We start from the raw sequence: 26090 nt of genomic DNA on the forward strand, positions 1-26090 counted from the left end.
CTGTCAAGTAGCAGCCTCTGCTGTAGCTGAACTTGCTTAGATGGGCCAGATTCCAGCTTTGCTTCCCCTCCCCTTGGCAGCCCTCATCCATTTGCTGTCTCTGCACAGTTGTTCATGTCACACTCCATGGTCACACCCAGTTCCCCATGGCACAAGGTGTTTCTGGTTCCAAGCTGCCCCATCAAAGCACCACTGGGTTTAGGACTGTCACACCACCTCACAAGCCCCCTTCCCTTCTACTTTAAGACTTTACTCCAGCCAGTTCAAATGTCTCCAAAGCCCTCAGGGCATGTGACACTAGATCAAACAAACGTGCCACGATATTGCCAGCACTTAAGCTTATAAGGTAAAAAAGCCCAAACAACCTCAAAGCAAGATAATCTCATTTTCTAGCTCTAGTCTCTTAAAACCATTGAAATTAAAAAGGTTCTGGCTGGTAAAGCAATCAAGTGTCTGTTCAGGAAAGAACCAGTAGGTTAATAGCTCACAGCTACACTGAAATTTGATTTCTTAGCTTAGATAAGTCTGTCTCAATTTCAGGCTGTATTTTATGCAATAATCACTGACTTTCTCTTACTGTCATTACTACACAATGAGCCACAGAACCTTAAAGAGTTTGTTGATCTAGAGCTACACCACATGATGCACCTTCACTCTGCAGACAGCAATTCCTGTGCAGGCCCCTCACCACCATGTGCAGGGGAATCATCCCTGAGGAGTATTTTATAGTGCTGCTCATTTCAAACCTCCTACGAGTTCCCCAGCAGGAGAGAGTAAGAGAAAAGGAGTGGGTGTGGGGAACCCAGGGAATAAGCCTTTAATTACAATCATTTCAGAGAGTCTCTGGATTGTCACTTAGAAGTCACAACATTAGCTGGGATTTCAGCTCAGCAGAACTACCACCCAGACATTGCAAAACTGGTGCTGCTGTGTCCAACACAAACCCATGAAGACAGTTGCTGTCTATAAAGGTTTTAATATCAGTATAAATAGGGCACAGTTACAAAAAACTGCAAGACTGGAGCAATGGAATTTTGACGTAAAAACCTTAAATGAGGCCTTGCTCTTCAGAAACACACACAACACACAGACTGCAGGGTGAAGGGAAGGCATGAGCACACATACACCATCGTGCCTTGAACCATTCAGTACAAAAATAGCAGTAGAAAGATGGTCTCTGAATTGCTGGCTGATCCCTTGGGTGTGCCTTAGCTGGACTCCACGCAGGAGACACAGATTGCACCTTGTGTTAGCAGAGTTAATGCCCAGCAGAAAGCATCTCCTCTCTCCACCCAGCCACAGCTTCCCCAGCTGAGGTACAAGCTATAAAAATAAAGGTTTTGACTGTTCAATGCTTGTACCCAGCCAAGATGCTCTGGCAGACAGAGCGAGCAGACTGTGCACGTGGGCTGCTCACGGAGAGCCAGCTGGGCTCTCCTTACATCTCTCTGCTCCTGGGTGGCAAGAGTTCCATGGGATCTCACTGCTCAGGTGACACCACTGCCCACACCTGGCCTCCCTCCCTTCCCAGTCCTCATTACAGCTCTGCCAAAGGTGATGCCTTCTGTGGTGGATGTGAATTGTTCCGCTGCAAGTCCTGCCAAGGGAGGCGGGGCCAGGACAGGATCTATCTCTGCACGTGCCGCACAAAGGCCTGCACCAGCTGGAACAAGGGCTCCTGCCCCTCTGGACCCAGCTTGGAGGCAGACTTGCCTTGGGGAGAGGGAAGGACTCCGCTGGCAGGTGAAGAGGGACCACCCCGGCGGAAGTAACGGGACAGGCTGGAGAGCAGCGTGCTCTGAAATTAGAGAGCGTAACAAGTCAGCTTCGTCCCCCCACACTCCCTCTCCCTCTGCCAGCCGGGTGCTGTGGCACAGGAACGTGCCAGCAGGAGCAGCCAGAGGCTGTTCAGTCATGCTGGAAAATGGGCAGCCACAGACAAGACACACTGAACAGTGAGAGGACAGCACAAGGCGCTCACCAGCTCCGAGCTGAGCTCCTGCTTCATCCGCTGCTTGTCCCGGGGGTGCACAGCCGGGTCCCGCAGGTACCGAACAGCCTGGGAGATGAGCAGGTAGAAACAGTTCTCCATTGTAAACATGAGCAGAGACCTGGGCAAAGAAACACAAATGGAGCCAAAAAGGTCAGCACGCTCTGGTTTCCAGGTCAAATAGTGAACAGATGTATGAAGATACACAAATGCCTCTAAACTCCAGCTCTGATCTGAGGTGCTTGGACTGCTGCTTGGCTGTAACTACATCAAGTAACCAGAAACTTACTTGAGGGTTTTGGTTCCCTCTTGCATATTCAGCCCTGCAGCCTGAGGGAAAGGTTCTTTCTTCTTATCCATCTTTGAGGGAAAAAAAGACAGGCATTAGAAACAGGAGATAGGAAAGAACTACTCATGCTCTTCAGAACCTCAGCTGAATGAGCACTCTGGGATCACTGCAACTGCCATGCTCCCAGACACAAAAAGGGTCAGTACCTCTCCCAGCATGTTCAGGGCCACGTTGACTGTGGCAAGGAGGGTCCCAAAGGAAGGTGCAACGTCGGAATCAAAGGCTGGTGTGGTGAAACTCAAGACAAAGAGCACGTTGTACTCAGCCAGGTCCAGTGACTGTGGAGGAACAGAAAGAGAAGTGAGACCCAGGAGGCCATGAGCATGGTGTTGCCATAGGAACAAGAATACCAGTCCCTTATCACACTTTTTATATGGAGAAATAGAATCACTGTGATAATTTGTCAAGTCTCAGGTGTGCAGCTGGAGCAGTGAAGTGTCCTGCACAGCACTGCACGATCAGACTCCATTGCTTTCCTCTCACAGCTGCCATCACTGGCACACCAAAGTACTGGCTGCTCCCAGAGGCACAGAAGAATGTTCCCTACCCAACAGTTAGCAGCAGGACACTGCCAGAATAAAGGATTAAACCTTCCTTTTCTGATCCTTGAGACCAGGCATTGGGTCACATCACCATGGGAGGATGAAAAGAGGACTTTTATACTGAACATACAAACCAACTGGGTTATTGTCTGCTCCAGTAAGGTCACACATACACAGCCTTGTGTAGATCACACAAAAGCTCAACCAAGTCTTCCCTTCACACTGTGCAGTGCCTGATTCCCAAGGCAAATCCCTTGTCTCCTGCCTTCCTGCTCTGTGCAGAGCAGCAGACAGGTATACAGCAGGGTCACTGTATCAAGAAGGACACACACATCCAGAATATCCCTGGAAATGCTGGAAACTCACCACTTTGGAGCACCCACCTGGTCAAGGAGGATCTGGCAGACATCAGGGGTGAAATGGCGCAGGGCAGCGAGCGACTTGCTGAGGATTTTGAGGAGGCTGTACTGCACTGTGAGCAGGGCCTTCTGCTCTGCTGCCTCTGACTCGGGGCTGGGGTGTTTGGAGGAGGCCTGAGGATTACGCTGCACTCGGGGAGTCACGCTGGACGGAAGGGAATCGCCATTTTTTGTCTGCGGAGAAAGAAAAGATAAGGCCTTGAATACAGATAGGATTGTTTTGCACTAAGACAGATGTTTAGAGAAAAAAAAAAAATGCTGTGAACAAAAGGAATGAGGAAATAAGGCAGCCAAAGTCTGTCACTTGCTGAGAACCTACAGTTGGTGTGGGCTGGGGAGACACTGCATTGCAGGGAGGCAGCTGCAGAGGCTGTTTGGATTCCACACTCAGGAAAAAGAATGATCAACACACCAAGCCTGAGCCATGCTGAAGGAACACTGCAGCAGCAATGCATCATCTCCACCTCGTGCATCTGAAGATGTCCCAAGAACAAGAACTATCTCCCTTTAACAAATTAAATCAAATTAAGGACACCAGGTCAATAGTGACTTAATTAATGGCACTCCAGAGTCCTACAGCAATGCAGCCTCCTTGTAACAACAGGCCATTCAGCACAGGCTGCTGGTTATCTAGGACTGGCTTTACACAGTCTAAAGGTTTTCAGAGTCCAGACTACTCTCAGCACACATCTTTTTGCTGTGAAGAAATGCAAATCCTAACTGCTGACAGGTGTCAATAATCACCACAAGGATTATCAATAATCCATTCAATATCCAAGACCCTTGATAATGAATAATGCTCCCTTCTAACAGGGAGCATGGTCATGCAACATTTAAGGTTTGGTGTAGGATCCTCACCTGCAGGTAGTGCTGGAGCATTTTACGGCTGTGCAGGAGGGAGGTACAGGCCTGGCACAGGTAACACAGATTCACCTGAAAGAAATAAAGTCAGGGAGAAATCTCATAAAAGCTGAAACCCTGTCTATCCACTGCTACTGCTGGAAACTAGAAAATCCAAACATCGCACTGTGATCATAAAGGATCAAGGCAGTCTCCTAATTTCCCAGTATTTTCTTTAAATCACCTGGTACTAAGAACTGAAAGTAAGCCACTGAACTGCCCAATTGACTTTACCAAGCTACCACTTCTCTCTCACACAACAGTTATACTTCCTTACTTGAGACAAGGTACTGACAGAATGGGCAGTTAAATAACCACAGCTCTAATTCCCATTAAAGGAGTGGTAATAAAAAAGTGATATAGTGCCATTTGCTCTTAAGACAACCAAATCTCTGCACTCCAAGGCAATGTATTATCCACAGTAATATCCTGATTCCTACCTGCATGTCTCTCATAATCTGTGGCAGGTGGAAATGCCACTCCTTTGTGAAATTTGAGAGCTGAAGAATGAAGCCAACAGTGTGATCAGCCTCTTCCAGACAGGCCAAGCTCTGCACAGTCCGTACTGCATTCAGGCACTGGGAAGGAGAGAGAAGTGAATCAGGGCCATGACAGATAAGGGACAGATGGGGTAACATCCCATCCTGCTCTCACAGCTATTTCCACTGTAACCCTTCCCAAGGCAGCAGTGACTTTTCAATGCATCTGCCCTTTCTGACCCATTCCTAAGCCACTGGAACAGAGGAGCCAAGTGAAGCACAGAGGCAGTTTGTGGCACACCTGAAGGATCCTCTCTTGATGGACACCCACAAAGTCCAGTGCTTCTGTCAGGAAGTTGTATCTCAGTGTTTTGAGAAGACGTTCCATCAGGGACATGGAGAGGCGATAGACCCCGGGCCAGGAGGGGGCATCCAGGGACTTCCGGGATGAAGCAGATGTCTGAACAAATCACATACAAAAATAAGTAACTTTTTTCCTCTCCACACCGTTCTGGCAGTCTCCAGCCACAGCCTGCAAGGGCATGGAAAGCTCTCTGGGTTCATTCCCAGTTGGAATGAAGGAAGCAGCACCCACCTGAATGGCTCCATTTGTGCTGAGCTGGTACACACTCAGGAGGGGCAGGCAGATACACAGGTTGACACCAGCTCCAGCCATTGCTGTTGCTCCCTACAAGAACAGACTGCTGTTGGGATCTCTGCCTCTGCTATCTGAGACTGAAGAGACTTGTGTTGCAGTAAATATTTCTGTCCTTTGCACTGTCACCACCCTTTTACAGAACTTTCATCTATACACACCTCTGTGTTGTTAAAACTTCAACATCAAGAAAAGCAAAATCAAATCTGCGTAACTGTACTCAAAATTTCATTTATCACCTGCTCTGGTATGTACATAATCTTTGCAAAGGGGTTTGGAACAGGCTTGTTTTCACCTAAAGCCCCACACAAGTTGAATTTAAAAAAAATAAGTAACACTTGATAACAACTAATGAAGAAGCAGGTTCCAACACTCAATGCTGGTTTAATGAGGGGCTATTTGCATTGCAGAATGCATTCAGTGAAAGTGCCTGCTCTAAATGACAGGTCTGGCTGGCTGGCTCAGCTTTTCCCAGACATCCCACTATGGAGAACAAGGCACACTAAGCAGATGAACATACAGGACTTGCTGCTTGCCAGCCTCCAAAAAATACCCTTTTATCTATAGCTCATTATTCTGCTGCATCACAAACAGGATAATGAGATAAGAAATGAGACAGACTTTTCTGATTTAAAGTACACAACTATGCACTCTCACTTCTCTGCATCGCTCACCTGCTGAGTCCTTGCTAAGGTGAGCAGCAAATGTAACGAGGCCTCTGTGAAGTGAAGGTTTTGTTTAACTCTCAGGCTGATCTCCAGTGAAGCAAAGATGGTAGGAAGCACAGGGACTTTCCTAGTAATCTGTAGCCAGCAGTCTCCATATTCATCCACTTCACAGAGCTCCTTAGCCAGGTGCAGACCCAGAACACACACCTGCAGACAAAACAGGTAGCTACAAGGCTGTACCAAGAAAAATCTCAAAAGCATTTACTAACACAACCTAAACTTCAACCATTCTCAGAATCACAAATGAAGGTTCCTGGTATCCCTCACATTATACTCTGTACACCTCTTGGATGTATTAGCACTCAGGAAAATGTTTTTTAGGACACATCTGAAGAAGAGGCAGCAACAGCCAACTTCCCAGACTGATGTGAGCCAAGAAAACATTAAGTAATTCTGAAATAGAAACTGCTGAAACTTGCTTTGAAGGCAGCAGGCTACGTAAGTTGTTCATCATGAAACTTTTGTCTAGAAAGAGGAGACAAGACTGCAGAGCAGATGAAGAGGTCCCTTACCCCATCTCGCTGGTCCTTGTGCCTTACTCGGGAGGCCTCGTCAGTCTCCATGCTGTCCTTGTCATCTGCAGCATCTCCCGAGGTCAGGCTGTGCCGAGTCTGGTCCAAAAGAGCAATGACCTCGTCCTGGAGTGTCTCACACACACTCAGCACCAGCTGGGAGTACTGGGGGATGTCATTCACTGTGACACACACACAGCAGACACCAGTTAACACACAGTCCTCGTACTCAGCTTTCCAGTTTAACTGGTAACATCACTGAGACACATTGCTTGGAATGAGCATTTATTCTGTTCTCATTTCAAAACCTACAAAACAATGTGAGGAACTGTGACTAAGTTAGATGTTTATGTCTAGGAGGATATATTAAGGGATTATATTCATCTCAGTAACAAAACCATGTAGTTTTTGTCATACTAAATCATATAAACTCAGGACATGTCAAAACACGAAACAAGCACTACTATGGACAGATTATTCCACCACAGCAATTCCCACCCACTGCTCCAGACTGCTGGTATGAGCCTGTGCAGATTGGGTGCAGTCCATGTCTGTGAATCCATATAAATACTACATTATTATCAAAACCATTGTAATAAATTACCCCACCTTTTACCAGCATGACTAGAAACCTCAAATTCAACAGCAAACAAAACAATTAAAACTGTTTTCTTTAAACAACCAACCCTCCACTTTCTACTTATTTTTCAAAATGAACAAGTTTGCAGAGCCAAAGCAGTGGGACAAGGAAGACAGACAAGTAACCTGACACACTTTTAATCACAGCTGCCTTTATACGTGTTGCACAGAGAAATATTGCCCTGATTGCACTGAGGGTCTTCAAGTGCCACTGCAATGCCAGATGCCGCACAAAGAACAGGAGTAATGACCAGACTGGTTTCTGTCGTTTGTAACAAAGTGTACCCTTTCTTGTGTTTGGGTCTTTTGCTATCTCTAACTAGAAATCCATGTCAGAATCTAAGTTCTACAGTCATCCTGAGAGAGCCTGACTTACACATCCACTGAGCTGTTGCCAAAAACACACATGAACTAAACTGATCAAGCAGAGGTCAGGGAAAGACAAGAGAAGGGAAGACATGAACATAGAGTGAATGAATGATAAACCTCACCTCTTTCTAAAACTAGCTAAAGAAAGGAAGAAAAAAGGAGAGAAGTCCCACAGGCTGGTGACTACATTCAGCACCCTGCACTACTACCAGCACCACATATTTATCTTACACATGCTGGGTGTAAGGTGTTTTCAGCCCTGGCACCTCAACAACCTGCACATGCACCACCTCACCTTTCATCTCCTTCATTTGCAGAACAGTGATAAGAGCTGAGAACACTTTGGCTTTGGTTTTCTCCATCATCTGCTGATCTGCCTGTAGTACTCCCTCCAGAATCTGCGTCAAGGAGTTTATGATTTTATCCACAGAACTCAACTCGCTGACAACGAAAAGGGAGAGCTCTTCAGATTAGACAAGATCCCTCAATAAATATACTGGCTTGAATGAGCTGTGTGGATCATAAGTTATATGACCCCTAAAAATAAAAGCAGTTCTTCAAAGTAAAGTTTAAGTCACCACCTGGATCTCACTACAGACATTCCACAGAAGGAAAGAATGCATTTTCCCTTCATTGTGAGAATCAGAGTGAGAAAGCAGAACTAACTATCACAAAAGCTCTTTTGCTACTTTTCACTAGCAAGCAGGAAACGAAATGAACTGTATTTGTATTTGCAGGAAACCAAATTAACTAGATATTTCTCACAATTTCAGCAACCGCCAAGAGACATTTGGCATTCCAAAAGAGACTTCAACGATAAGCCTTCAGTTTTTTCCCCAGATCACTATGGGATTCTTACTAGACCAAAACACTTCAACATAATCTCCCAAAATTTTATTCAAACATGACCTCCCAAGTTCTCATCTGTAGCAGTGACTAACAATTATCCAAACAAAATACCTACCTTTTCCACTGCTTGAGCAGGATCAGAAGAAGGGTACACAGCATAGACCCCAGCTGCAGACAGGGCACTGACATGGGAACCTGGAGCTAAGGAGAAATACTCTAAGACTTACAACTGGAACAGTCACAGGTAGAAGCACTTCAGAAATGCTCAGCCCAAGCACTACCACCAAATGACCATTTTTGTCCTTCAGCAGAACTGAGGGGACCAGAGCCAGGATGCTCACAGGGTCATTTAATGATGACAAGAATGACTCATACAAAATCAAGATTTAAGCAGCTCATCAATGGAGAGACTGTTTCACCTCTTTTTCACAGGACCTAAAAACGCCTATGACTACAAACCCCTATGACTACAAGCATCTGCAGAAATAGTGCAAAGATAACAATTAGGAAATGAAAGAACTGATAGAAAGCAACACCTACCAAAACCCTGGTGCCATTTAGCACATCCAGAAACAACTCCTGACGAACTGCAGAATCAGTCAGATGCATGATATCAGCCTAAATCAACAAAGACAAAATAAATCAGCACAACAAAAGGTGAATCTTCTAAGCAGGCTAAAATCAGTTTACTGTTTTGTTACTTTAAATACATCCATATGAGTTTTACAGAAATCACTTTAGTCCTACATTACCATTGACAAGAAGCTGACAATGATTAATTGCTTAATGGTGCATCCCTGCCTCACTCGACAGAGGAAAAGCTTGTCAGGATTGCAGAATTACTCAAAAATCCTCTAAAAATTATTTACTACCTTCCTCCTCTGCTGAGAGGACAATATGCTCATTTTGATCAAACAGCAAAACACCACCCTGCTCACGTCTGCACCATGCTCATGCCAACCTGTACTGTGTTCACACACACAACAAAACTGAAAGAACAAACCAGTAAATTCTGCATAGTGGCCCTAGGAAGCTGCTGACATTGTATTATTTAAAATGTTCACTTCAGCCTCTCATGCAGGGTAAGAGGCAGCCCTTACATGGCTCGTGGAGATGATGAGCAGCATCCGCCAGGCCGAGATGAGCATTTGATACTCGGTGACAGAGGCACAGCTGCTGCCCTCGGTCTCTGCCACGTGCTGCGCCAGCGACTTCACGTACTCTGACCAGTAGGCAAAGCGCTTTTTGGTGGAGAAATTCTTCAGCGTGTCTTTCAGGGACTGATCCAGTGAGCCCCTGACCAAATCAAGAGGAGAAATTATCTTCATTTATTCTTGAGTCAGAAAATACGCTTCTGAGATTCAGGGAGGAAAGTCAAGGACACAGCTTGCAAGTGAAAGGTTATTCCACATATTTGACCTGTGCAGGGAATTCCACTTTTTGCATCACAAATGAAAAACATGATCCCTGAAGAAAATCTCTAATTTTTTTTACAACAGGTCTTAGTTAATCCTGACTTTTCAATGTATGAAACAGATGTTACTTTCAAGAAAACAAATCAGGTAGGAGAAAACTGCTAAATGCGATTCCATCACTACAGGTGTACTCAGCTTAGCTGACAGTTTTAATAAATACTGCATAGTCTTATTTCAGGATACAAGAAAAATACTGATACATTCTCACCTAAAGACTGCAGAAGATTTGTAATATCTTTCTGCAATTAGTGATTGCAAGAATCTCAAATGTTTGTCATGTGTTTATGAATCACCTCCAGATCTTCACAGGATTATATGCGCTTTGCCCAGCAAAGCCCATATGGTGTATCAAGAGTTAACACACAATTTAGATAACTTAAAAGTACAGGGATGAAGGAGAGACTATTGAAGACTCACTTGACAACATAGTAGATCTCCAAGCAGATGATTTTCATTATTAAGGCACAGGTATCCAAGACACTGAGCTATGAATTTTAAAAAAAATTTAAAAAGAAAAAAAAAAATCAAAATTTGAGCTCTACAGGGTAAGTGAAATTATCCCTACCCATTCACTTGGGATGGCTGATACTCCAGTCTCCAGTTCTGCAGGAGACTGATTTCTCCCACAACAGCAATACTTATGCCATTTTGACCACAGACTGGTGACAATAGGGACAGAATACTGTGCTGAGTTTGAACTCTTCAGTGAGAGCACAGAACTTTCAGAATGAAAGAAAAAACTTGCACAGAAAGGAAGAACAAGAACCTAATCAATTCCTCCATGATACCAGTCAGCCTGAGCCCAGATTATGGATACACTTCAGACAGGACACCTTCTACAGTGTGTGTTACCATAGATGCCACACAACTATTTTCATTTCATATGTGAATAAATAGAGAATTTCAAAAGACAGTTCATGGCTGCCCAACCTCTGAAAAAATCAGACAGCATTCACTTCATCTTCTGCCTGTGTTTAACCCACTTGGTCACAGCTCCTTTTAGGAAGCTGCTTGCAGAGGGAACAGCCACACATATCACTTAGAAACTTTTTCTGAGAAGTACATAAATCCCTTCATTTTGTTTGGATGTAACTCACCTCTGATGATTCAGAAGGTGGAGGAAGGGTCCCAAAGAGGGGATTAGTTAAATTTTCCCAAAACTTTGGCCTAAAAGACATAAACAAAAGTATTATCAGTTATCTCCCTCGTGCCACATGCCTAGCAGTATTTTGAGTGTCCCAAACTTTGTAGAAAATATGCTTTGGTAAATAAAGTAGAAATATATTTGCTTCTGACACACTGGGGCTTCTCATCTTCCACACTCAAAGCCCACACGTTGCATACCCTCACCACACACTAAGATGCACATGTCCCTGAAAAGTCTGATGAACCACAGAAAGGAAAATGCCTTGTTGAGGAACACTAACTCACTTTGTCCTCAGCACGAGCATGGCACTGTCACGACGGTCCTGCCACAGCGCGTGCAGGAAGGCGATGGCAGCACGGTGCAGGAGGGGAGGGCACCAGTACCTCTCCTGCTGTTTGGAGTCAATCAGCTCTAACACCACTTGGAGGCAACTCCACTCCCCCAGACTGAATTCCTAAAGCAAAGGGAGACTAGAGGTTATAATGCTGGAGAATTATATTGTCCACTGTACACAAATCTTTAGCTTTCTCACTGCCAGAGTGCTACAAACGAGTGTTTTAAAGTTGCTTAAAGAACACACACAGAGTGAAGAGAGCAGGTCACAGGCACCCTTGGTCTTAGAAGATGTTCTGTTGCTAGCTCAGTATCTGCCTTGAAATACTGGGGAAAGTTTTTCTTTGGTTACAAGAAAAAGCAAAACTGGGATAGCGCCACATCCATTAAACACAAGCACAACCTGGATTTCTCTCTAAATTAAGCATATCAGGTTACAAATAAGAACTATCAGATTTTAGTATCCAGTAGCATAATATGCAAAAAAAAAATAAAATGCTAATGAGTCCTCGGGCAAGTATCTGCTATTGTACCTTTGACCCATCACCACCATCCTTCACTTCCAAGTTCAGGAACAGCTCAATGAGCCCAGGTTGTGTCTCCACTGCAACCGTGAGGAACTCCAGGATCATGACCTTGATGCGCATGTCCTCGATCTTGCTCTGCAGGTGGGTGAGGAAGGCGTCGCGGATGGCAGCAGCATCGCTGCCCAGGCAGGCGTACACGGACATGGGAGCAACCTGCCCATGGAAACAAACATCAGATGGGAAAAATAAACGTGCTGTACAGAATGCTTAATTCTACATAAAAGGTGATTGTACTGAAACTCAAAAATACTTCATATTGAGTCTATGAACCTATCAAAGTAAGCTGTCATTAAGCAGGAAGAAACATGACAAGTGATCCAAACTTTCCTCTTGAGCAATTCTACTATATCCTCACCTACTTCTCAAAGGATACAAAAGAAATAAAAAAGACAAAGGAAAAAGCAGTTTTGGAATTACATTTTTTGAAATAAATAAGCCAATATCTAGATTTACATGCTTTTAGAAAGCTACACATATTCTGATGTTTAGCAGACAAAAAGAGTAAGTGTAAAAGGTTTTGCAAGTCTACTTTTACCAAGTCCTGAAGTCTAAAAGTTGAAAGGTCCCAATAAAAACTTAAATAGGATAATCTTCTCAGTAACATGGTACAATTCCAGGTAGGAAGGTCTAGGAATTGTATTTAAGAGTGTGACTAGAGAAAGTTGCTCAAAAATTGGGAAGAGAACAACTGGAGGTGCAAATACTTTGCAGAAAAAGCCCCATTCATGGTTTGCCTCTCAGTGAGTGCTGAGTGAATTCTGAAACAGCAAATCACATCAAAAAACTAAAGGATCATTTAGATTATTTTTTCATGTGCCCTAACTGACAGCTGTCAGTCCTCCCTGCTTCAAGTGACTTGCACTAAGCTCCCTGATACAAAAAAGCCTGAGGAGATTATTAGGAGATTATTTGAAAAAATTTCAATGGTGGAATCAGTCACAAGGGGAGAAGCAAAGGAGAACTGATGTGTATTTTATCTTACTGTAGCCAGTCGTTTGAGCAGCTGAATGGCCAGGCGTGGAAGTGCAGGGTCATGCTTGTGGTAGATGTATTTGGCCAAGACAGCAATAAGGTTGTTCCCATGAGCACCTGGAGAGAATACAAATAAAATCAAAGAGAAGAAACAACAAGATGTAGCTATTTACCAAATGATTTCCACAGCAGCAGACGAGAACTAAGTTGTTCTCCCAAAAGAACATGTTATGGGTCCAGCCAGAGGCATTAACAGCAGCTGATTTAATATATTCTGTAATTACAATGATCTCACTACAAAGCAGCAAACAATAAGCCATGTTTGATTAATCCTTTAAAAGCTGTCCCAGAGGGGAAGAATGCCTTAGAGGAGGGAGAAGAGGCATTCTCCCATCAGTAGCGACCACTTTTTGTAACCTGGAAACCTTAAGTAGTGTTTGTGATGAGACACACAGTGCCATTTTCAGATGACCCAGCAGCAGAGCTCCCAGGCTGCCCCAGGAGCAGTACCCACCATGCTGAGTGAGTGCCTGCTCCAGGGGAGACACCACGCTGGACGGGGGCTTCAGCCGGATGACGTTGTTGGTAACGGAGAACGCCAGCTTAACTGTCTGGATCAGCAGCTGGCCCTGGCCTTGGGACTCATCACTGCTTCCAAAGAGAAACCAAAGTAAGGAACTGCATTCACAACCAACATTTATTAACTGCACAACATTCACAGAGGAAACTCCATCAGTTACAAGACATTTTCACTCAGACCCAGCACACAGAAGCTGCCCAAACAGCCACACCCCACTCACCTGCCGGACTGGGAGGCCATTACCATGTCAATGGTGTCCACCCCAATTCCCATGATGTTAATGACAGCTTGCCCTGCCTCCGTATTGGCCAGGCTGAAGATGCACAAGGACTGCAGGCTGGGGGCATTGCTGTGACACAAACACAGGACAGTGTCACCAGAGTACTTGAGGCATTTTGCCACATTGTACTTAGAAAACTACCACTAAGTAACCTCCTCATTGCTACACCCCCTTCCTTTACTCTCCCTTCTACTTTCACCAGAGTATACCAAATAGGAAAGTGGGTGGAAGTCTGCCCAAGAAATCTATGTACTCTTTTCTTTTTTTTAACCAGAAGTTCTAGAAACTAACATGATTTGCTCTGTCCCTAATCTTTTGCTACCCTTCCTGTACTCAGTAATGCAGCAAAGAGCTGAAACCAGCACTACACAGCTATGCCAGCTCCCTCCTAATCCTTGGAATTCAAAAACTGAAGCAAAATGGCAGTGATTCCTGCACTGTAAACCAGGCTAGTGCAGGTGTGAGACCTCTCACCTGTCTTACCTGCTGCGAGGATCCATTTCAGGGCATAAATTCAGTATAGCATGGATCAGCTGCAGGATTAGGCACCCTAAAAAAGAGATTAAATGGACTAAGTTTTTGAAAACTTTTGCCTTGTTCCTAGTGTTTTCCAACAAATCGCAGCATCTAACAATATCAGGAGATATACAATGCAAATCCCAAATGGCTGCTAGAAAAAGAAGGCAGGTGATCCCTTTTATTCCCTTCCCCTCATACGCCGGCTTTTAACGTCCTTACCAATTTTCTCTCTCACTCCATGAGAGTTGTATCTCCATTTGTGATAATTTGGTAACATTTCCTTCAGAACAAACACAATGCAGGGCACCAGGCCTTGGCTCTGGGTGCTACCAAGTTGCCCCTAGGAGAAACAGAAATGTTATTTAACCAGGAGGCGAACAAGAAAACTTCTGGAGGAAGATACTGCTTACTGTCTTTGATGTGTGAGAAAACCATGGAACACAGGGACATAGATTTACAAGCAATTTCCAGTCTTTTGTAGTCATTTGAAATTAGTCAAAATGGTTTTGTGTAAGATTCAGAACAGAAAAAGCACAAACGACAGTGCAGAAGGGAGAGTCAAGCAAAGATTACTTAGAGAGCCCTGCTGCAAAGGGATTGCACTTCCACTTCCCAGTCCCAACAGCTCAGAGCTGGTGTCACACCAGAGCACTCCAGAAGCACTCACCCGGACAAGAGTTGTTACCAGGTTCAGGAAGGAGATGGTAACACTGTACTCGCCTTGGGGCTGTTCCATGCTCATCAAGAGGTTCCCATAGCCCCCAGCATTCATTCCCTCTGCACTGTGAAATGAGCAAAAGAGTTCATCACATGAATAGCAGGATTCTGACATGAGTGAGAGATGTCAGGTGCAGAGACTGCACACTGGCAAGAAGTTCTTATTGCATGTTATTAATTGGTTAGGCAAAAAAACCGGGGTGGGGAACATGAATACCTAATCATGTGATTCATACTGGACAGTGGATTGGCAACAAATGGCAAGAACCCCGTGTGGTGAAGGTCAGTCCAAACCTGCAAGAAAAGAGGTACAGATACTCCTGGTTTCCATATGAATATACTAGTTCTCATCAGCAGGTCCTTTCCTCACCTTGGCTGGCATCCGAGAAGCCAGGACTGTCAAGCAATTGACACAAGAAGCAATAACATCCACAGGGGGTGAGATTACAGTTGTTAGCCTATAAAAGAGAAACAGCATGCATGAAAAAAAGCACTGCCACCTGTGGTCTAGTCTGGTTTTTGAATCAAAAAACTTCTTTCCCTCTCACTGAAGTACACATATATAAAATTTAAGCAGATAAATAAAGACACCAGAGTCTGCAGTTTCAGTCTAGACTTGCCACCTCCCCCTCACACCTGAGTCAGATCAATTTACTGCCAGAGAAAGGCTGGCAAGCAGCAGGTTGTCACAGCAAACAATAATTATACAGTTGAACGTCAATTCCCAGGCAGTTAACTCTGGGAGGAGTTAATAATTATAACTGTTTTAAAACCTGTGAGCTATTGCTCTAATGCTATGTTTTATCCCTGTTTCATGTAAATATAGCTACTAATCAAAATTACCTTTAAAGGGATAAAATTGCACACTTTTCAGGAAAGAAGTAGAAGAGGGGCCATTTCTGCCGTATCAAAATATTAACCTATGTTAATTAACCTATGTTAACCAGAACAGTTTTGAGAGCTGAACACCAGTCTTGGGGAATTCAAGCACTGACACACATCCTGTAAAGCTCTTGGCAAAATAAGTAATCAGTTATCCTTCAGGTCACTCTCTCTACTTAGGTACCTCTGCTGTCAGTGGCTCACCTCTGCAGGAGCATGTAGATTCGTGATGTGATTGGCAGAAGACAATCTGCTATTGACACATCAGTGCTGATGACTTTATGAACCAGATCAATTATGGGCTTGACCCTCTGGCAATGCTGAATCACATCTGGGTAAAGAAAACCAAACATTAGAATAGAAAATCTTACTTCAGCAGTAATTAAGCCTGGAACAATGCACATTTATCTTACCATATATCTGTATGATTCAAAACCATCCTTCTTCCCATATCAAAAAACATTTGTTTATCTATCTCAACTTTTCCCTCATCTAAAGTGTATCTCATTACACTACATGCTCTTGGCCTTTTGCAGTGAATTTACAGAATAATCATCATCAGGTTTCTGAATAAGTATTCCATGCTCTTCCAAATGTACTCAGAGTTGTTCAGTCCTACTACTAACCTCAAACTGACACCAATTAATAATTATTTATTATTTTTTTATACTCCCAGCCTGTCTCACCTGCTGTTGACACAACATGGAGCAGCATCTCAATCTCACAGGTGAACAGAGTCCAGCTGCTGTAGGAATACTCCCACCGTACCAAGTAAGCCCGATCATCCAGCATCACCTGGCCCACTGTTCCCTGAGGTATCCGTAGATTTGTTTGACCTAGTCCTAAAGATTGAAGAAGCAGGTAAAACCAAGTCACAAATTTACTCATGAGTTAGAAGCCAGGTAAAGAAAAAGCTAAATTCCCCAAAGCATTTCAGTAAGAAAAGATGAAGTGCAGCTTCCTTACCAAGAGGATAGAGGAGCTTTGGAGTCTGTCTTCGCCACAGTGTGCCGTCCTCATGGGAGATCACATCTGGAGGTTTGTGCTTGTACAGCTCAATATAGAAGGACATTTTATCCAGGAAACTGTAAACCTGCATCAGAGAGAGCTTCAACAACACAGCCAAAGAGCCAGAGCTTCTTAAAAATTTATCAACCAGGTCATTGCCAGTAACAGGCAACTTTACTTGAGCCATACAACAATATCCTTCTAATACACCAACCCTACCAAAACATTATTACACAGCCTTCATGTTCAGACAAGTCTCATCTAATGAATCAGATAAGTACCACCTGAAAATTAGCATCTTAATCTTTAAGCATTAAAGATGAGAAGTTTTCTAAAAGTCAGAAAACGGCATGCTGCAACAGCACACAACTCTGAAAGAGCCGTGTCCACTGTTCTTAGACAAAAACTTATGTCTGCATTCTAAGACTGCAAGTGAGATAAGCACGTGTAATAGAAAGAAAGAATCACAGAGCATGTCATCCCTGACTCAGAATAAATCATCTCCCAAACACCAAGAGAGATCTTGTACCTTTTTTGCAGTAGATTTATCAGACACAAGGGCTTGGAGCAGCTGAAGGAGAGGAGTGAGAAGATGGGGGAACATTCCACAAACACTGTCTAGGATAATACCCAGACCTGCAGTAGGTTCCTAGTGGTGGAAACAGGAAACAAATGCCTTATTACTAAAAAGAAAAGCCAAAAGGGTCTCAGTATAGCACAAGGTTACAGTTCTATTTTAAGGTGTACATGTAACATTAATCATGCACAAAAGTATCACTCCAGTGACTGGAGATCACACTTGCACAGACTAAAGCATGAGGCAGTCTGCAAATATAAGGCAAGAAGTAAGACTGTAAGGCATTACATATCATCCTAATTCTGTGACAACAAAAAATAAGCACAATGCTTTTGCCAGCAGTTAGTTCAATCCTTGCAGCCCCAGACCTGCTATCAACTATCACCTATATTAAAACTCGTTCCAGTATCCTTTTCAAGTGTAAAGCCAAGGCTGTACCTAAAAAGCAGGAAAGGGCAAAAGTAAATCAAAGATAGATGCAAATGAACATTTGCTCCTCAGGCCCTCCTAGAAACCAACTCACTAAATACAACCAGCCTGTTCCTTTCCTAAAAGGAAATCTTTTATCAGGTCATAATTATATAAACAAGGTAGGTTAAACAAGTTGCAAACACACTCACCGTCTTCCAGAAGAGCTGAGGAATGCTGGAAGCTGCCAGAACTTCACATGCAGCATCAATTATATCCTACAAAGGAAAATAGGATGGAGAAAAATCAAAGCTACTTTACACAGGAGGATTTCGTTCCAACCAGGTTCTGCCATATCTTTCGAATTTAAGTTTCCATGTCTACCCACCAAGATGTTAACTACTTTTTGGGAGCCAAAAAACATCCAATACACCCACCCCCAGACCACAACCTAAAGTCAGGTCCTCATCATTAATGAACTGGCCACAACAAACACGTCCACGATATCTGCAGAGGGCTGTAAAATGCCCAGTGCAACTCAGAAATGGAGTTTGTAGTATTTCAATTGTTTTGGGAATAACACATCAACAATTAGCTTCATATCCAAAGGACTTCAAATGCATGATGTGCCCTTTCATTACTAATCTGCCAGTCTGCAGAGGTGTTTACCAGATTTGCATGGTGTAAGTGCAGTAGGAAAACCAGCAAATCACTCTTTTGAGTCTCCCTAAGCCACATAAAGCTTTCAAATTTACTTAAAGCAAATTTGCATAAAGTAAATTTGCATAAATTATGCATTTTTGCATAAAGCTTTTCAAATCTGCTGTCTGAAATGCAGGATTACAATTTAATAGGCAATTAGCATCAGTTATGACAGGTTATTTTAAATTATGTAACAAATGGAACGGGTCTTGGATGCTTACCTGCTGATTGCCCAATGTGTGTAATTCCAGTGATGTCAGGACAAAGGAAAGAAGTCCATAAATACACATACAAGCTGTGCTGGCAGTACACTGCAAAGACAGAATACACAAGGCTGTTATGGGAAAGACTGTGAATTACAAACACACTGTAACTCTACTCAGTCTCCCTTACACACCAAGTAACTGCCTTTTTTAGATATCCTTGCTGTAAAGGGGCAGCAAAACAGAGTGCAGTCATTAGTTAAGCTCCACATTAACACAAAATATTTCACTGAAAGGGGAAGTATTATCATTACCATTATCACTAGAAATGCCTTGCAGTCATCAAAATAAAAAGAAAAAAAAACACTCAACGTTTCTAGGAACCAAAAGGATTTGCTTTCACTGGCTTCTGTCTCCAAAGCAGTTTACCCTAATACACCATGTTGTCTAATGAAGCCCTATACAGAGAATAGTGCAGAGGAATGATAACAGAGTTAAATCATCCAATACTCAAGATCCACAATGGCAAATACACTTATAAAGGCAAATCAAAAACTTTGATTAACTGGAGCCTATTCTATTCAAGAGAGATGCGGTTCCTTGCTTTACAAAGCTTTTCTTAATTCTCTGGACATAACACTCTGTTTTGTTCCAACTTGATTTCTGATCCTCACTGAAAGAAGATTAAGGTGATAACATGCTTTACTGCATGTTTGAAAAGAACATTGGTTCAATCATCTGCTTCCCATTACAGCTGTACATCAGGAGCAGTTAGACCTCCAAAAGCTTACATGTACAACTGAAGAAACTCACATTCTTGCCCCCACTGCTGAGGGATCGCAGCAGCTTGGTCAGATACTGGAAGACATTCAGCTGGATAGCAGTGCTGCCCATCCTCCTGATGATGTTTGTGGACTCCTCTGGGTTTATGGTGTGACGGAGCAGAGCCCAGGCCAAAAGCACTGGAGCATGATGTGAGACATCCCCTAACTGCAGCAGCTGATTGTCCATTTCCTGCACAGAGACAAATCAAAAGCAAAATAACTGAGATCTGAAAGTAATTCATACTCAACAAGCACATAGCTGATTGTGTCCTTCTCATGGTATGTGGATGACAGTTTCTACACTTGGCCAACAAGCACAAGGACCAGAAGTTGACAGACACAGCCTGGGTAATCACTGGAATTTCTGTACTGTGAGGCTTGAGGAGGGGTTGGTTACTCTGCCACTGTTTTACCTGGTGGATGTGCTGATTGTTGGCCAACTTGTGTTCCTCTGTCCTGTCATCCAAAGCACGCTCATGGAGGGAGTCAATTTCCATGCCTTCCACCAGAATAAGAGCACTAAAGTAGCTACAAGCAGTAGAAGAATAAAAACAAGTAGGTCAGTAACTTCATTTGAGAATTCAGGTGAGGTTTTTTTAACTATAAGAGGTCAAAAAGCAGACTTTAGTTTGCTTTGTTCAGCTTTCTTTGAAGCAATAAGAAATTACAAGAAATGAACAGCACATAATCCAAATTTTGTCTTGAAATGCTGGTACAGGAAAAAATACAATCTTCAGAACTACCTTTTCTGGTTGAACAGACAAAAAAGGGTCGCTGAAATTTGAAGACAGGTTTTCCACCTTTATAACTCTCTGACACCAGGAGCTATGGAAGGATTCTCATTCCCTCTTAAGAGTCATGGCCCACACGAAACAACGAAGACGTAATTATAAATGCATTTTTTTCCTAAGAAAAACAATTGTTTTGCTCTGTACCCACATCACAAATACACACAGCACTTACCCAATACGATCTACAAGGTGATCCATGCTTTCATCTACTAAATGTCTGTTGGTTTGTCTTGTGCCAAATCCCTGCTCTTTGAACATCTTTGCAAATGCCAGGAGCTCCTCAGGTGCCATTTCAAAGTATGCATAGTAGAGGAAGATGACTTCCAGGAGCATGGACTGTTCCCGAAGGCACTGCACAAACCACCGGGAAACCTGACGTTCTGTCTGCACAAAGGAAAGTTCCACCATCACATGTCAAAGCTCACAGGGCAGCTAAAGAAGCCAGAAGCTGAGAAGTGTGGAGGCATTTCAACAGCTTGTGCAGCCAGCAACTGTGTCAATGGCAAGGAAAGCCACTCTAGATCCAGAGAAATCATGAACAACTACACATAAATGGCTCTGTTGGCCCAGTGGTCTCCACAGATTTATTACAAGGAACAGTAAGTTTCACAAAATTCTGTCTCTGAGCAAAAGTGTGTTCTGTTACAGAGAAAACAAATGTTATGTTTCTTGGACCAGAAGAAATGTCCTGTTTAGCTGCATCTGTAAAGATGGAAGAAACAACTTTATAAGCTTGAGAAATAATAGTAAGAAACAAAATACCATGAGATTTCCATGTGTTTCCCATGTAGGAGCTTCTGCTTTGTACAGCGCTTCAAACTGTTTGCGGTAATTCGGAACGAGCTCCTTGTCCAACTTTTCAACACACTGGAAGTACTGTGCCTTAAAGAAACAAAAGTCCATGAACTTCTCACATGCACGCTTGTGGGATTTTTGCACAAGCAGGGAATTGCCCCACAGCTCCCATATTTAGCCTGTTTCAATGACATCACATCCTGTACTCACTGTGTAAGGGTGTCTCTCATCCTGGAAATAGGTGAGCAGGTGGAGGACGCAGCGCAGGATGCAGATCCTCTCCTCGTAGTAGTAGTCAGCAAGCTGTGAATGTAAAGTGCCATCAATACCAGCTTGGCACAGTGTCCAACTCCCAGCCACCTCCCTCTCCCAACCACGGCCAAGGCCTTCACCACAGTAATACAGAGTTACTACAGAGGGAATTTCAACTGAGCAGTTCTGAATTTGAGGATTAATAAACGTTACAGAACTCAATCTAGCACTGCCATAACGACAGGTCTATAATTACACTGTTAAATGAGAAAACCTGGAAAAGAAAGGCAAAAAGACATCCCTATTACTCTCTGTCAGAAATGATCATCCATCTTGTCATGTCAGACAGTGACACACAAACCTACAAGATTTGTAAAATAAGGCAGTTTACATCTACCCAGCTAAATTCCTTAATATCAAGCCTAAAATTTAATTTCTGTAGTAATTACTAACCCTCTTCAAGTCTACACACACATGCCTCAATTTCAGAAGCACTTTCTAAAAGCCATCCTCCATGTGAAGGAATACTTCAATTACTTCAAGATTTTCCACAGAAATAAAGTAGGTTTGCTGCCAACAGATCTTTTCCATAGAAAATACAAATGGAAATTACTAACCTTCAGCATCAGAGCCTGACTCTGCCTCTCGTCCTGAAGAACTGTCTGTAAACAAAATACAACAAAATAAATAGCTACTGGAGAAATGCCTACTGACAAAATACATGTTCACTTAATGACTAAAATAAAAGACAATTTTTCTTTCATTTGGAAAGACAGATTCCAAAAGCACAAAGCCAAACCACTCATTTTAACTACGTATTTCTTTTCCAGCTCCACTCTCATTCACAAATCTGTAGCTTTCCTGTATTCCTGTGACAGAGAGAGGAGCTGAGTTCCTGCAGAGATCCAAGAAGGAAGAGATAAGCCTGGATGCAGCTCCGGAGAAGAAAAGCTACAAAGCCATTTCCCCAGAACCAGGACTCACATGTGACCATTTGCATCAAAAAACAACTGTTATTAAGGAAAGATGTGGAGTAAATAGAACATAAATGGGAGCTATGGACCTTCAGGGAGTCTCTTGTTCCTCTGTAATCCTCTTGAAGATAAGATTGTAACAACTGCACACTCTGCTCTTCATCCAGACCCTGAACAGAAGAAAGAGAAATTATCAGAAATTAATAGAAGGCAACAGAATTCATTAAAGATTAAGATTCTCTCCAAATACTCAGGCCTCTCTTATCTTCAAAACAAATAACACGACAAAAGAATATTTTTGCACCAGGCAGATACTTTAATAAGCCCTTCTTTTAAAGCCAAATACACAAGCTTTAATGTCACTGAGCTGCAGTTTAACTTCAGCTAAAGGAGCATCAGTCATTTAAATAAAGGTACCACTAGCCACTGAACTCTAAACTTCTGGCTTAAAGAAACAAAACTTTGAAGATAAACTTGGAGGATTGTCAAACAAGGCAACTGATTTAAGGGACATCAGTTTTTTAGCTGAGCTGGCCTGGAAGAACCCAACTCAGACCCATAGCAGGTGGCTGCTGCTGCTGAAAAGGACCAGGAAAACCACAGCACCTCAAAGTTACTCACCACTTTGGAAGTTTGACCTAGAGCCTCAGATGTACTTCAACATCCTTTAGATTACTTTGAACTGAAAGGACCTTAAGTGTCTCTCTATTCAACATCATGAAGTCATTCAGTATCAGAATCCTGTAACAATTCACTCCAGAGATAAAAAATAATCCAAGAGCAGCTTCACTCACCAAAAACTTGCTGACTCTCAGACCCAACTCTTTTAGTGGAGCGGCTACATCTTTATCAGCTTTAATTTTTTCTGCTGAAGTCGTACTAAAGTGAAAAGAAATTTTAGTCATTAAAAATACAGCAATCTCAAAGAAAAAATTAAATAGGCATAATTTTAAAGTTCTCCACTCTTATCAGTCTAAACTGAACATTTGCTTCTTCCTCAGTGACCTTTCAATATTTCATACAATATTCTGTAACCTTCCTTTACTTACTAGGAAACTCCACATTTGAGATTAATTTCTAAAATCAGGCAGTGACTGTACCTCGGTGGTTTGTAGTATGACAGTCCCTCTAACAGCCTCTGCCAGTGCTTGTTCAACTCTGCAGCAATCTGAGCCTAAAACAGAACCAAACACCACTGAACAGACTCCTCAAAGTGCATTACCAAATATTACACCTGTTAAACTTCAGCAAAGCAAAGAAATTCCACCAGCACAAAGAGGCAGGAAGAACACAAGACTGGTGTCTGTGGCTCAGAGTGATTCCAGATGCAGCACTGAACAGGCAGGGAGCTGCACTGCCTGTTCCTAGGGAGGGTGAGGAAAAGGGAGGCAATGGACTGGATTTACAAACATTTGGATTCTCAACCTCTGGCCGAATTCCTGAAAGCACAGGCTCCATCCCTCAATATAAGACAGCAGTTGTACCACACGTGAACACCCCAGGGCAAACCAGGCAGCAGCACTTGTGCCCACTCCAGAAAAGGAACCACCTTTTCCATACACCCTTCCAGGCAGTTCATGCAGCAGCTGTAAACCAGCAGTTTACAGAAGAATAAACAAGTAGCAGAGGTACAGGAACAAAAATCATGCTGAGAAAGAAGGAAAGGCAGCAGAAAATATTTTCACTAATATTCAAAGAGTGTACAAATGATGTGTTTGGCCATGGAGCCCAATAAGTGATGGCCAAACCTGCTCTGCAGGGAATAACTTACTGGTTCTCTTAAAGCTGATCTGCCCAGCAAAATTGTCCATAATTCTCTGCTGCTCCTGCAAACACAAGGAAAAGGTGGAGAGCATTTTAATGATGAATGTTATTCCAGGCTTCCATCTAGCTTACACTTTTCAAACCTGCAATTAACTTACAGTGAATGACACTGCGATGCAAGAAAAATTATTTAAGGCACATTAGCTTCCAGCTAATGAGTTTCAAATGTCCTAGAAAAACCAAGGAAAAACCCAGAGAGGTGACAACTGACACAGCAAGACCTGTGAATTCACATCAAAACTTCACATTGATATCAGATTACCAGCTCAATTTGATTTTTTTACTTTAATTTGATTTAAAGCTCCTAAGAAGAAAATAGAAGCATAAAGCAGTATTCTACTATTACATTTAATGCTCTCCTTCAAACAAATTTTTCCAGCAGTTTCATCCTCCAGTCTAGGCAGAGCATAAAACTGTATGAAGTGAAAAACTCCACCATCTTCGCACAGACACCAGAACATTTACACTCAGCTTGTCATTTCTTCATGAGAACTCTGTAGAAAAGCCAACCTGCATTATAAAAATTACAGATCACACCCTGACCCTGGCACATGCATTCTAAAAGAAGTCTCCCTACAACAGCACAGAGAAAAGATATTTGCCAGAAACAGTATTTCACTTAGACAAACAATGATTTGCTAACAACACATTACAAATGAGGATTTAAACACCCCAACTCCTCACACAAAGACTGTCTACACAAGAACACTCATTGCCTTATTTTTAGAATAACATTATTAAAATAACTCACTGTGGCAGTGAAAGTCATCTGCAACTTCTGCCATGTGGTGACACTTAATGAATGACACCACCTGTTATTTCCAGCACACCCATCAGCATCATTCCTCCCTGCTCATTCCTCGATAGCTGGGTGCACTTCTCTGCCATGAGCCTCTCCAGCCCACGCAGAGCACCCAAAGACCCAGGTATTTACCAAGAACTGAACAGCAATGTGAAAGAGGCAATTCAATGAATCCCAGGTCCAGTGATCATGTCAGATCAGTGCCTTCATTTGCCTTGCACACATTTTTTTACTTATTGTCAGCTCTGAGCCCCAGCCTAGCAACGCCAACCCACCTACTTTTCACTCCTTCACAATCTCCTGTGAATAAAACAGACCGTGGTTTGTTGTCCCCTCATTAATAAGGCTCCAAGACAGCTAAGGGAGGAAAGCTCTCTGTATACGACCACAACGAACAGCGGTATCATTAATTTAATAAAAATTAGACACTAGGGAAACTCCAGAACATAAAAGCGTTATAATAAATGACAAAAAACGTGCTCTGGAGAAACGAAACCACTGAACTAAGATGATCACTGAACTCGGGATTGATTAAATCACTTCCATCACTCATTTCCACGCGTTTACTTTGACTTGCACGGGAGCGGCGCGGGAGGCGCAGCCGGTCCCGGTAGGGAAGGGCCGGGCCGGGCCGGGCCGAGCCGAGCCCCGCCACAAAAGCGCCGCAGCCGCGGCTCGCTCCGGCGCCCGAGCCGGGGCTCACTGAGGGTCCCTCAGCCGGGCGGGGGCGGGGCCAGCCCGGCGCGCGCCCCGCCGCGGTTAAAACCTCCCGGCCCCGCGCTGCGCCTCCTCCCCACAGCCCTGCCCGGCCCCCGGTGCCGCGGAGCGCGGCCCGCCCGCAGCGACAGCCGGGGCCTCCCAGGCCGCCCCCGCGCTCCCTCCGCCCGAGCGGCCCCGGCCCGCACCTCGCGCTCAGCCCGCCCGCCGCCATCTTCGCTCCGCTGTCACGTGACCCAGGGCTGCCGCCCTCCGCCGCGCCGGTGTCACGTGGTGCTGCACAAGCCACG

The 26090-nt window shown here is 43.6% G+C and overlaps 1 protein-coding gene across 1 annotated transcript; it reads right to left on the reverse strand.

The window, feature by feature from the left end:
* Positions 1 to 956: 956 nt before the first annotated feature.
* Positions 957 to 26086, reverse strand: NUP188 (nucleoporin 188). The gene is made up of 44 exons (XM_021551446.2): positions 25989 to 26086; positions 24229 to 24283; positions 23558 to 23631; positions 23252 to 23336; positions 22547 to 22627; positions 22101 to 22145; positions 21442 to 21534; positions 21199 to 21318; positions 20609 to 20820; positions 20059 to 20173; positions 19635 to 19835; positions 18840 to 18929; positions 18129 to 18194; positions 17461 to 17580; positions 16890 to 17016; positions 16610 to 16765; positions 16128 to 16254; positions 15412 to 15499; positions 15259 to 15335; positions 14992 to 15106; positions 14544 to 14664; positions 14289 to 14355; positions 13746 to 13874; positions 13460 to 13593; positions 12956 to 13062; positions 11920 to 12126; positions 11338 to 11507; positions 11004 to 11073; positions 10324 to 10391; positions 9532 to 9727; positions 8972 to 9049; positions 8547 to 8632; positions 7878 to 8023; positions 6575 to 6756; positions 6009 to 6209; positions 5275 to 5367; positions 4981 to 5139; positions 4641 to 4778; positions 4159 to 4233; positions 3265 to 3474; positions 2486 to 2617; positions 2280 to 2350; positions 1982 to 2111; positions 957 to 1798 (listed from the first exon to the last, which is right to left on the reverse strand). Exons 1-44 carry the CDS (start codon positions 26012 to 26014, stop codon positions 1628 to 1630), a joined length of 5214 nt encoding a protein of 1737 aa, XP_021407121.2. The 5' UTR covers positions 26015 to 26086; the 3' UTR covers positions 957 to 1627.
* Positions 26087 to 26090: the final 4 nt, after the last annotated feature.

The sequence above is a fragment of the Lonchura striata genome, chromosome 22 (assembly GCF_046129695.1).
Source record: "Lonchura striata isolate bLonStr1 chromosome 22, bLonStr1.mat, whole genome shotgun sequence".
Taxonomy (NCBI): domain Eukaryota; kingdom Metazoa; phylum Chordata; class Aves; order Passeriformes; family Estrildidae; genus Lonchura; species Lonchura striata.

Excerpts from the sequence above, each read along its gene's own strand:
- NUP188 (XM_021551446.2), bottom strand. The coding sequence starts at position 26,014 with ATGGCGGCGGGCGGGCTGAGCGCGAG. Across the intron at positions 23,337-23,557 it reads TCATACTACAAACCACCGAG|TACGACTTCAGCAGAAAAAA; the intron begins GTACAGTCACTG and ends TTTTCACTTTAG. Across the intron at positions 20,174-20,608 it reads CACCTTGTAGATCGTATTGG|CTACTTTAGTGCTCTTATTC; the intron begins GTAAGTGCTGTG and ends TACTGCTTGTAG.